This window comes from Branchiostoma belcheri, unplaced genomic scaffold, assembly GCF_001625305.1.
Source record: "Branchiostoma belcheri isolate BF01 breed outbred unplaced genomic scaffold, Haploidv18h27 scaffold26, whole genome shotgun sequence".
NCBI lineage: Eukaryota > Metazoa > Chordata > Leptocardii > Amphioxiformes > Branchiostomatidae > Branchiostoma > Branchiostoma belcheri.
In genome coordinates, this window is record NW_017803865.1 from 3,201,499 (window position 1) to 3,214,355 (window position 12,857).

Consider the following 12,857-nt stretch of genomic DNA (forward strand, 5'->3'; position numbering starts at 1 on the left):
CCCCCCTGATTCTAACAACCCCCCTTGGGGCTAGCACATTTCCTCCCCCAACCCCCATTGGTAGAGGACATGAAACTTTAAAAGATAATGACACGTAATTCTTGAACAGAACATGACTTTGCATGTAGTTTTCTGTCCCAAAGGGTGTCCAACATGTACATGTATAACCAGGCCAGCTACATGCCTGTTGGTGTGTATCACTGACTGTTACAGCTCGGATGACATGTGCTGGTGTGAAGTATGTATGTCGGTTATTCTGGCCAGTTGCACAGCTACTATTGTATGACCTGGGACTGACTTTTTAACACTACTCTGTCACAAGTGTGTGGGTTATCCTGGCCAGTTGCACAGCTCTGAACTGGGTGTGGATTGTTATACTTGTATGTTTGGGAAACTGGCACCCTGCCCTGCTATGAGTACTGGTATGAGGCCAGTTGCACATACCAGGTTTGTGGGTTTTGGTATGACAGTTCTGGCCTCCATTTGGTTTGTTCATATGTGACAATCACCTGAACTGAGCCCAGGTCGTTGACCTACAGGACAATGATCTGACCCTTGACCTATACTGACCCCTGACCCGTACTGACCCCTGACCTTTATGTCCTTGCCCTGTAGGACAATGACCTGAAGAGGACGGTTGAGGAGTCGGCGCGGCTGGAGCGTGCGTACGGCCACTTCTTCGACCTGCAGATCACCAACGACAACCTGGACGGCTGCTACGACAAGCTGGCGTCCGCCGTGGACGGCCTCAGCACCGAGCCGCAGTGGGTCCCCGTCACCTGGGTCTACTGACGTCACCATGGCAACCGTCGCCGTGGCAACCAGAGGTTACACCGTCACCGTGGTTACTAAACCACCGTGCTAGGAAACGTCGTACATGTCTACATGTGTACTTAGCAGGATTTTTCTACCAATGGCATCGTTTAGCTTTTCTCTCTCAGAGTTGTGCACTCGGCAATCAGAATGTGTCTCCGTTAGCAACCGTCTCCGTAGCAACTGTTTCCGTAGCAACTGTAATTTGATCTGGCACGGTTTAGGAACGTCTGGGTTTGAGATCGTTCAAAGTCTTTGATGATTTGACAAGAAAGTCCCAAAATACTTAAAGTCGTTTTAGAGGCGTAATTCACAGCAAAACGTAAGGATGCCCCCTTGTGGCTACATGCAGTACTGCATGGGGGAATGATAACAAACCAAAAATAAAGTAAGACTCAGTAGTCGTCAGGCAGGGAAGTTAGAGGCGTGAATCTTAGCATATCTTTACACAACTAGGAACTTGTAGGATCACTGTTTAAGGAAAAAAAAGCACAACTAAAAACGGAAATTGGACGTCGTCCCTCTGATTCGGGCCTGTAAGGCTGTCTGTAGTTTTTGTTGGATGAAAAACAAGAAGAAAAAGGGAAAAGATTTGTTACACCTGTTTGGCCAGGTGTGCATGTTTGCACAGGTAAATACAGGTGCATACAGGTGTTTGCAGGTGATAATGTCAGCAGCAATCATGAGAAAGGAAAATTCCAGAGGAAAATTTGCCGGATGTTTTGTTGATTTTTTGTTGTAGGAATTCAGTCAGAGTTTTTGTCGCTGCATTAATAGAAGGAACCAAAATGTACAAATTTTCTACTTCCAAAAAGGAAACGCTAAAAACAACTATATAATCTGTAAGGAAAGTTGGGTCATTCTTGGGGTCAGAGGTTAAGGTTCAGTAAGGATGGTGGGGAAAAAAAACTAAAAATGGTCACCAAAAAAAAACGGCGAAAAAAATTCACGTTGATGAAAATCTCCCACAATTCCACAGTGGTGCTGTGCCCTCTGACTCCGGGGCTTGTCCATATTTGGTCGTGACGTTCTGTCCCGTGGATGAAGTTTCTACTGCCTGAATTTCTGGTGTTTTTTTGTTTGATTGTGAGGATGAATAAATCGGCTTTGGCAGCTTTCTGTGTTCGTGACTTTGTTAGACGTCAGATTATTGTAGGAAGTCATATCATCGCTGCAGAACAGGGGTCCAAACTGTGAGGGGGTTCAAACTATGGAGGGGGGGGGGTCCAAACTGTGAGGGGGGATTGGAACTTGGGGAGGGGGTGGCTAGAACCAGAACTTGTGTGGCCTCTGAAGGAAAAGGTTACGAGGTGGACACAGGTTTCCAAGGTCGGTTTGTTGTGAAATGACGAAGAGTGTGCTTTGGACTTTGTTGAAAAAACTCACTAATGCCATCTCAATTGGCCTAGCCCATGTCACCTGTAGGCCAATATTAGATCCAGTGGGCCACCGCAGGCTGTGTACTGTACTGTCTAGTAGCTCAGTAAAACCACCTGTACAGAAATGGTACATTCCAGACTTAATGGAAAGTTGTGTGTGAGTTGGAATGTGCCACTTCTATATGGGTGGTTCAGTCCATACCTCAGGGTTGGAATTTGTAAAGAAAAAAACCCAGTGACGTGTTTGATTTTCTAACACTCCCTATTCAGGAGTGGTTCAGTCCAGGTCCAATGGGAAATCCTGTAGGAGTTGGAATGTGCCACTTCTGTATGGGGGTGAGTAACAGTTTGGACCCCTGCGAGGCACTTGTATCTGTATAGTTCGATCCTCAAATATCCTTATAGTTACTAGCAATAAGAGAACTGCTGCTGCTTTGACCTTTGACCTTACGTGTGATTTTCGTGCTATTCTCATCATGCTTTAGTCTTTCTGCTGATAGAAAATTTTGCGAGAAACCAAAAAATATGCTAGCGATGACATGTCGGTGTGTGGATGTGAAGGATTTTTTATCAATGTTTTATTATTTTGAAATAAAGGAAAAAAGGCACCTAACAGAATTATTATTGCACACATAGATGTAAGAAATTTTTACAAGCTTGTAAGTTGTACTGTCTAGTAGCTTAGTATAACCCCCTGTACAGAAATGGTACATTCCAGACGTAATGGAAAGTTGTGTGAGAGTTGGAATGTGCCACTTTTGTATGGGGGTTCAGTCAATACCCCAGTGTTGGAATTTGTAAAAACCTCTATTCTGGAGTGGTACAGTCCAGGTCCAATGGAAAGTCGTGTAGGAGTTGGAATGTGCCACTCCTGTGTAGGGGTGAGTACCCCAGTGTTGGAGTGCATGTAGTAACCAGTCTTTGTTAGGCCTGAGTGCCTAGTGGCTCTTGCCTCACCCCACATCAGTAATGACTCTCCCCTACAGAAGAACTAACAAGGGACAGATCACGTGATAACATCAGGGGGTTGGACATAACGTATTACTAGTAACTGTGTTACACGTGTACAAGGAGTTTTAATTTTTTACCTCCTTGACACAGAATATGCTGTCTTTCTATTGCCACGTATACGTTCAATAAATTGTGTGAATTCTAACATTTTTGACCACTCAGATTCTTTGTCTTTACTAGAACTTTGTACTTGAGGATGTTCGAATGTTTGAGTCTCTTGTACCTCACAAAGAAAGCATAAAATGAAACCAGTATGGAATTGGTAAAAATCTTACTTTCTGATGTTTTTAAAGTGTGATTTTTGGGGTCTTGTGAAGAGACACAGAAGAACTGAGACTTCAATAAAGACATGAGCAGCTTTGGTCACCTGTTTGCTACATTGTTACATTGTTACTGGATACATGTTTACACACATTTCCTTCCCTGATCTCCAAGCACATCTTATGGCTACAAGACAGTATCGACTTAGCAAAGCAGTATCCATTACACCGCAGTTTGGCTGGTAAAAAAAAATATATACCTGTACAGAAAAAAAGCCTGATGAAAAAGCCCAAACCTCTGCTTGGAGAGACTTTCTCTTCCAACAAGAATGATGTTCAAGGATACAGAATCGCCTGTGGTGCTTCGAAACAACATTGAATTGAGTTAATTGTGTGCAGAACAGACATGATTAACAGGCTCTTTACTTTTGAAAAGTTTTATTGATAGAAATTTATTTAGAGAAAAGGGCGATGATGTGTGACAAAGCTGGCATCAGTCACAAGTTGCCATGAGTGTCGCTGTGAGCCCCAAATCAACTTCCACGAAAGTATTTAGAAATCTACACAGAAGCATCTACAAATCTTGACAAATAATCTCCAAGCAGATCCTAGGGTTCACGACAAAAGACAGTATCGAATTGGCCAGATTGGGTGGCGTATGGACCCTCTCTGGCCAATGGATACTGCCTGGCCAATTTGATACTGCCTTGATGCTGATTGCCCTAGGATCTGCATGGAGCTTTTTTAAAGAAGCATTTACAAATCTTTAGTAGTATTTACAAATCTTCATGAAAGCATTTACAAATATTCACAGAAGAATTTACAAAATCTTCACAGAAGCATATTACAAAATACTCTCTAGTATTATAACATTCATCTCCTATACTCACAGATATTTATGGCAGATATGGTACATGGAATTAATGGTTTATGATACAAGCAAAAGCATATTGCAACCTATGCGTTAATAACCCATATACAGTTGCGTACAAAATTATTTAACCCCTCATATACTTTGGGAATTTTGGCAAAATAAGGAACACTACGAATGCAAAACATTACTTAACCATACAAGTGATGAACAGATTATTACAATTTACTATCAGAGGAAATAAAAAAATTATCATTATTTCATAGTTCGTCCAAAATGGCAACTTTCACACAAAAAGCATGTTGCACTCAGTAGCCTCACCCTATCTCACCCTACTCACAGATCATGGCACATATTTCCTTGGAAACCTCGGATGCCTCCAAAGCAAACAATATTTAACAAGAGCTGCTTTATTCCTACTACCGGTATGTGGATACTAGTACATTTTGTTTAAATACATTGTATTAAGATAAATGTATAATGACAACTTGCTTTTTATCTCATTTATAATGTCACTTTGTATTGAGTTTGTATAGAGTTTGTTCTAAGCCAGGGGCCTTTAGGCTGGCATTTTGGGCAGTTTATTCAAAGGTATTTCTTTTGTGCTATCTGATAGTTTCCTTTGCTAATATTGATATTCTGACATATTGGTTTAGACTATGTTGGAAGTTGCTTTAAAATTTATTATCACCTCACTTAGATTCAGAAGTCCTGGAATATGCTGACTTTGTGCTCCACATAATCAGTTACTACCAGCTGTCCCTGTGTTGCCATGGCAACAGCCCAAAGTGCCCACATGTCTGTAGCGATGTGTTTGAGGAATTTTCCTGTCTTGTCAAACATCTCCACGCGGCTGTTCCCCGTGTCTGCCACGATGATGTTCCCTGCCCTGTCTGTACAGATGCCACGGGGCCGGCACAGCTGACCTTCACCACTTCCCTCACCTCCAAACTGGAACAGAAACTGTCCGTCCTCGTTGTACACATAGACACAGTGATTCTGCCGGTCTGACACAAGAATGTTCCCGTCCACAGTGATGTACCATGGGTACTTCATCCCCTGCTGCTGACCCACAGTTCCCACAAGTGTTCCATCTGGCCTGAACACCAAACCTTCACCGTGTTGGTTGTCCCAGTCTCCTGTGGTTTGTGTGATGAGGATGTGGTTCCTCCTGGTGTCCACTGCAACTCCTCTCCCCCACCCTGTCTTCTGTAGGTCAAACTTCCCCAGCATCCTGCCCTGTTTGTCATACTGCACAGCAAAGTCAGCAGAGTCTGTCGCCCCCACCACCCACAGGTTCCCCTCCCCGTCCAGGGCCACATCATGTGGGTCCATTTTCTGTTCACCTGACACGACTGTTGGGAACTGTCGGACAAACGTTCCCTGCAGGGTGAAGACTTGGATTCTCTGGTTCTCCTTGTCTGCTAGAAATATCTCCCCTTTCTCTGACACTGCAACACCCCATGGATTTTTGAACTGTCCTGGCCCTGATCCCTCTCTGCCAAATGTCACCCTCTGTAGTTTCTGTCCAAGGACTTTTAACTCTGTGAAAAGCAAATGTCATTACATGATCATTGAACCCCCTGCGGATAACCCCCGCCCCTTACACCCCCCCCGTATGTTCCTTGGTCATGAATTAATAAAATCATCAAATTTATGGTAGAAGTTATGGTTATGAAGATTTGCATTGATGCGAGTATTAACTTCTTGTAAATGCAGTTACTTACCACATTATAACTATTATCAAATCCCCAATGATACTACCTCTATTAGCGTAACAGGCCGGCCTATTGCACTGGGCGGGGGAAGCTATTAGAGCCCCGAAGGCACAACCTGCCCGAACACCCCAACAGCCGCAATCATGATACCAGGCTATTATCTTTGCAGTCTATGATAAAAGTTAGATGTTTACCTGGCAGTGAAGAAGCCTGGGGAGTCAGTTTCTCTACTGTGCCTGCCACGTTCTTGAAGGTCTCCTGTACCTGCTGGATTTGTAGTCTTGCTTCTGACAAAACTTTCTGTGATGCCTCGTCACTTTCTCTTAGCTCCATTGCTGCAACAGCTGAAATAAACACAATGTCAAAAAATTATCAAAGTCAGTATTCATGTGACTTTGATAATATGATAGTATCCCATACCATTTCTGCTATAATACAAAATGTCTTTTTCTGTACTCTTTGAATGAAATTTATGTCCACGTTATCAATTCATGTGATTTTGGTAATATAATATCACGTAACCAGTAATGTCTAATATCTACATGTAGCACATCATACTAAGTGTATTTCTATTCTAAGGCCACACCAATTTAATTTGTTGGTTCTCGGATTCGCCTCTTCATTTTTTTCTGATTTGCAAAAAAAAAAAAAAGATTCTGGTTCTGAATCAACTCAAAAATGCTCATATTTTGCCCCCAACAGTTGAGGAAATTCATTTTCTTCCTAGTTGTTACAGTTTTTTCCATCTATCAATGCAGTGGTTTGATTAAAAGTTCAAAATTTATACTTTAAATTTTAACCCAGCCTTTTTTGTTGACTTCATGGCTCATATTGTAGCATTTCGGGCTATAATAGGATGCCTAGACCTGTTTTTATTTTTATTTTTTTCGCCCTGTCGCTTCATATTTTTTCTGAAAAAATCCGAGAACCAACAAATTAAATTGGTGTGGCCTAACCTCTATACATACCCAAGTTATCTGCTATATCCTTCAGGCCAGCTTCCTCCGAATCGTCTGTGTAGGAAACAGAGGAAAAAATTTGATTCGATGAGTGCAGCTAGCAATGTTTAATTGGAGTCGCTTCTACATGCAACTCCTGCAACCCACCTGTGACCGACCTGTGGCAGAACCTTCAGAGCCTGTATAGCAGCCACAGCCGGAAAAACAGAAGCTGATGTGATGTCATTGGTCATCGTCAGGAATGACGAACAACAACAATTCTTAACAGCACACTCCACATATCAGTAAATTAGTAGTACCCTACATGTAATATACTAATACACCACAAATGTATGTGTATAGTTGTATTATGTATTACAAATGATTACTTATGTACGAACAGCTTATTAAGCACTTGTTGAATCAGATGCAGTTACGTGAAAGAGGTGGTGATGAAAGGGACAAGATTCTTAACTACATATGCATGTATCTGCTGTTAATCATAAAAGTTAGATTTATACCTGGCTGTAGAGAAGTCAGCCTGTGAAGCAGTTCCTCTATTCTAGTTGCCATGCTCTTCTTGGTCTCCTGCAGCTGCTGGATTTCTCGCTCTTGTTCCGATAGAACTTTCTGAGATTCCTCAGCTTTCTCCCTCCATCCTCTGAGTTCCTCACGAAGATCAGGAACATCTGCCAGCTGGTTGGACATTTTTGTGTTCTCGGCTGTCAGTGCCTGTATCTGATCTGCCATGGTCTTGTTAATCTCCTGTAGCCGCTGGATTTCTTCCTCCTGTTTATGTATCAACATTTCCCGTGCCTCATTGTCATGCTCCATTAATGGGATGGAGCTTTTAGAGCCCAAGTCTAGGGAGCCCGAGTCGAAAGAGCCTGAGTTTGAAGCGCCCGAGTTTGAAGCGCTATACAGGTCATCATAAGAAGTCCAGGACAGACAGGACACCTCTGCGCCGGAGAGTGACAAGGCCATCAGGTCGTCAACAGCAGTGGTTTGGTCCAGTCCTGTTCATTGGGAATAATAAATTTGAAGTTAAGTACTTGATTTTAAATTTTCAATATTTGAATATTTTGGAATGCCGTTAGTTATGGAGGTCCCAAGTGGTATGGTAAAGTCACTGATCAACTTGTGGGTACCCTTTTGTTTGTGTAGATGATTTTGTCGGCATGATAAACCTTCTCCCACTGCAAACTCTGTAACGGTTACAACTTCGGGTTTGTGTTCTTAAAATGTGGACTTTTGTTCAAATTGCAACAGTATTAGTGATAGGCAATTATTTCTATCTCAAAGGAAGAAAGAAAGCATCATGAGATTATGAAATAAAGACTAAGCTTTAATTTCCAACACTAACTAACAAGGACCTCATTTGCATAATTTATGAGGACATGATAGAATGGCTTTCTTTGTTAAGATAATGCTGTCTTTTGGTAGAGAATATGATCAACTGATATAATTTATGCAAATGAGGATCCTATATGCATAATCAGGAGGAATAATCTTTACTTTGTCAGTCATAAAGATTAACATCATTTAGTGAAGGTATGATATCGTGGAACAACTGTTACCTACCGTGAAGCTGCTTGTTGGGAACTGCAGGGTCCAGAAAGTCCAGCTGAGAGCAGGTTGTCCTGTGAGATGTCGGCCTGCAGTAGACGGGGAAATCCTCACTAAGGCCCAGCCCTGTGCCTGGTGATGGGGTAAATATGATGAACATTGAAGAAAGATTGATAGTTTATTCAACTTCTGAAGGTAAGGTTTTCTAAAACCTACCTATTTGTATGTTTGGTAAAATGTAAGGATGTATTATGAATTTAACAAATTTTTGATAAAGAGGGCATTTGTAGATGAAGATGGCATGTCTTTTGAAACATTGTTAATCCCTCTTTCTTTACCTTTGCTTTCTATGCTAAGTATTAGGACCTGAGACACACATGTAATTTGGTTGGAGACAATCACCAATGATAATTCATATCATTAGCACGTTAACATCATCATACCAAAAATATGCAATTTAAACTATACAATTATATCCGTACGAGACAACTTTGAAAATTGACCAAGGTATGAGATCACTGCACTCTAGTTTCCCTCTATTAGGCAGCCTAAAGCAACATATTAAATCTGTCAGGTGTAACAAACACTGACGATTAGTGTGAACTGAACTGAAACGCTCACCTCTGGGTGGAGCATCTCCAAGTCTCGCCACTCGGAACCCCCTATCGGTAGGCCTGGTCAGCAGGAGATGTCGGCGGGAGGCGTAGAAATCTTTCTCCTCGATCTTAACTTCAAGTTCTGTGTCAAGTTCGTTATGTCGAGCTAACAGGTACTGGATGAACTTCTTCACTTTCCCCAGCCTGTAGTTCATCCACAGTTCACGGAGACTGCTGAGGTCATGACAGGAGATGACAAAGATGATGCTCCCAGGATACTGTCCTTCGTATTGACCAGGGAAACGCCACTGTACTTCAGTGAACCTAAATTCTAACCTCACCTGGGCCGGTGTTTCAATGCGGATGTAAATCCTTGGGTGTTCTGTAAAATAGCATGATATGAATTGGAAACACCATTGAATGACTCTTCAACATAGCAATACAATGTACATCTCCTGTTATGGTCACAAGGTAGGTACATAGTGACAGATCTACATGTAAGACAAAAAATTAATAATGAATGATAGCTTTACCCATTTCTTGTGGAAGGCTGTGGACATTCTTTTCCGTATTGTTAGTTGACACACGGAATCGGTAGTCTCCACTTTGTTCCACACTGACTATCCACTCATGTTGTGTTGTTACGCTGCATTCCATCCATGCATTTTCAATGTTGTCAGCAACATGTAGGCTCGACTCAACAACATACTGGTAGGATTCTGGACTGACATCTTCTGCAGGTTTTGGCTCCGTCCAGGTTAGTTTGCGGGACCCGTGGGTGTCGTCCAACCGGACACTTCTTGGTCGGTATGGCTGATCTGATAATTGACAACAATAAATCAGAACTCATTCACACCAGCACTTTTGGATCAAGCTAGATCTGGATCTGGCTTATTAAGTGTTGACAGTCTGAGGTGTTTGAATCATATAGCTCCCATGATAGTAAGATTAGAAAAGCATTTTTCTANAGAAAAATGCTTTTCTAATCTTACTATCATAGTTAATCAAGATGTATACACATGTACAGGTGTATACATCTCAATGTCATGGGCAGGTAATTCTCCTCAATACAAGAATAAAAGATCTGTTGGTTGTGATATGTTTTCTGACCTAAAAATTTTATAATGTAGTTTCCTTATCTTTTGCCTGCCTTTTTTTCACCCATTAGGCCATGTTGATTTGATTATATGGATGACATCCTCTGGGAACCCCAAAACTGATGCGAGCGCGCGAATAAAAAAAAAGTTTTGCAAAAAAAAAAGTTGCTTTCATGAAATCTACGTTGTTATGAAGGTCGAACAAATGACACAGAGTATGGTATGGCGAATAATCTACTCTTTAAATTCATTTCTATGCATTTTAGTTTTTTGTTTGATTTTGGCATTCTACGACGTTGGAATCGTTTTCAAATATTTTTTTTGCAACTTTCGGTATATATTTGCTCATTTTGCAACTGTTTTGTACAATTTACAGTGTAGTTGGAAACTTTTTTTTGTGGAAACGGCCGAAAATTCATGCGCGCGCGGATGTCATCCATATAATCAAATCAACATGGCCTTAGATTTGGACTGGAGTCTGTGGAGGATGTCATCCATGTCAAAAATTTAATTGCTTTGTGTAAGTCTTCCAACTATTCCAAAGAAGCACGTTTGTGAATTTTTTAAACATAAATTAATGAAATAAAATTATATAGACTTACATTGCTTTCTCGTCAAAACATGAACCCGCACAGATCTCTCACTGAGGACATCATCACCCTCACTGTTGAGTAGAGCTGATCTCACACAAATCTGGTATCGCTGATAAGGTGTCAGGTCAACAACTCTGAACTCTGTTGTTGGTTCTATCACTTCATTCTGTCCATGTGCAGAGATCCATTCTGACAGCTGCGGAGATCCGAACGGTATACGTTGTTCCAGGCGGTAGCCGACAAGCTCATAGCCAGCAGGGTGCTGGTCTGTATTCGAACTGAGTTGATTCCATCGTAACTTGACACTTCTATTGTCTGTCTCTACAACTTCAAGTCCATCCGGAGCCTTGATTCTCAGAGTTTCTGTACAATTGAATGAGATTTCAGTCAATGTTTGGTGCTTCACAAAAGACCAACATAGCAGACAAAAATAAGAACAAAGACAAAAAAATAGAAAAAAATTAAAAGCGTGGATGGATTTACGAGTTTGTCACCAGGAGCGATACTTTTTGCTTATTTTTTGTCACTGGTCTGACCTCTCGGAGATTACGTTAAGAAATGGGAACAAAACAATGTTTTCAAACTCCATAAATATACTAATAAACATATGGACAGCGCTGATCATACATTATACAAGCTCTGCTCTGCCAAGTGTGAAAATCTGTCCACACCTGCACTCGAGTACGACCGTTATTGCCATGAAGCATACGTAATTTTTTTCTTCTCAATGACAGGTTTGATTATGGTTAATTACCTCTTTGTTGTTGTTTTCCCTCATCTGATCGCGTTGGTGGAGCTGTTTAAGAAACAACTGTTAGAAGCCATCTGTAAATATTGAGGACGTGCACTACTTTCTGTGATCAGAACAAGTGAAATAAAATTAACATTTTAGGAAGTAGATCAAAGAAAATTAATTTTGCTGACACGTTTCATGAGCACATCCCTTTTCCAAAAATGCTAACCTTTATTACTGATAAATAATGTTTCTCATTGATTATGCAGATAAATCCTCATTTGCATTAAATTATATCAGTTGGTCATGTTCTACTTCCAAATGATAGTTGTCCAATGACACTCTAAACTTACGAAAGTTTTTCCTAGTACCCAAAAGAGTAAAAGAAAGGGATAAATAAAGATTTACAAATTTGTATTTTTACAAAAAGTGAACAAATTTATCCAAATTTCATCAGTGGCCGTGCCTAAAATTACACATTCCCAATATCTTACCTGGTCTGTTTCCAATGGGCCCCAGGTCTGTAAAATCAGAAGCCATGGTGGGTGCAGTTGTTTCTGAAGTTTTGAAAAAAAGAGTCTCAAAGTGTAAGACAAGACTAAAAAAACTGTTTGGAAATATTTTGGGGGGGCACTGACATTCGAAACTGCGCACGGTCAGTAGCCAATTGATCCTAAAGGTTCACATAATCTCTGTCGGCACCTGTATCAATGTTTGTCACACTAGTAGCACTAGAAAGACTAGAAAGAATGTAAGAATTGCATTCATGACGTCCTACCCAATCATTAAATGCTTTACCTACACCTAAACAAAATCTCTGAAGCTTTAGACCGAGAGATACATAATTGTATGAAACAATGCAACACTTCTTGGACTGTTACATTAATATTTTAATATGAATACTAATATTTCAGCTTTTGAAATGAGACATTCAGTCTGTAACTAACGTTCTATTTACGCATTATTTAAATTGGTTTTGAAAAAAGACAGTTGCACACATTGATCTAAGAAAATTGTGAAAACAATAAACTGTAGAACCGATGTAGAATCTAACCCCGCCAGAGACAGAGCCAAGACCAGACAGCAAAATTGCAACTTAAACGTTATTTTGATTGCCTGGTATTTCAAAATATGGAACATGAAAAGGTACCTTACCGAGATATTGACCCAGAAGAATTAGTCCGTCATTCGGCTGTTTTGAGGCTGAAGCCCATGGAATGAACCACACATGCTAGGGGAAGGGAAGACTAGAAGCTATCTCACACACTCCCTCCCTCTCTCT

General features: G+C 40.9%; 2 protein-coding genes across 6 annotated transcripts in view; one reads left to right on the forward strand and one right to left on the reverse strand.

Moving 5' to 3' along the window:
- The window catches only part of LOC109471907 (MAGUK p55 subfamily member 6-like), a 53,873-nt gene extending 52,490 nt beyond the window's left edge, over nucleotides 1-1,383 (forward strand). For all 5 annotated transcript variants that reach the window (XM_019771383.1, XM_019771384.1, XM_019771385.1 and 2 more), the window contains one exon: nucleotides 616-1,383. In XM_019771383.1, the coding sequence (XP_019626942.1) occupies nucleotides 616-792 (177 nt within the window). In that variant the 3' untranslated portion in view covers nucleotides 793-1,383. The remainder of the gene's footprint in view (nucleotides 1-615) is intronic.
- Nucleotides 1,384-4,654: 3,271 nt separating this feature from the next.
- Nucleotides 4,655-12,115, reverse strand: LOC109471815. The gene is made up of 10 exons (XM_019771170.1): nucleotides 12,070-12,115; nucleotides 11,597-11,638; nucleotides 10,852-11,205; nucleotides 9,686-9,970; nucleotides 9,178-9,534; nucleotides 8,572-8,688; nucleotides 7,512-8,006; nucleotides 7,021-7,065; nucleotides 6,247-6,396; nucleotides 4,655-5,878 (listed from the first exon to the last, which is right to left on the reverse strand). The coding sequence occupies exons 1-10, from the start codon at nucleotides 12,113-12,115 to the stop codon at nucleotides 5,037-5,039; spliced, it is 2,733 nt and encodes a 910-aa protein (XP_019626729.1). The 3' UTR covers nucleotides 4,655-5,036.
- Between the last annotated feature and the right edge of the window lie 742 nt (nucleotides 12,116-12,857).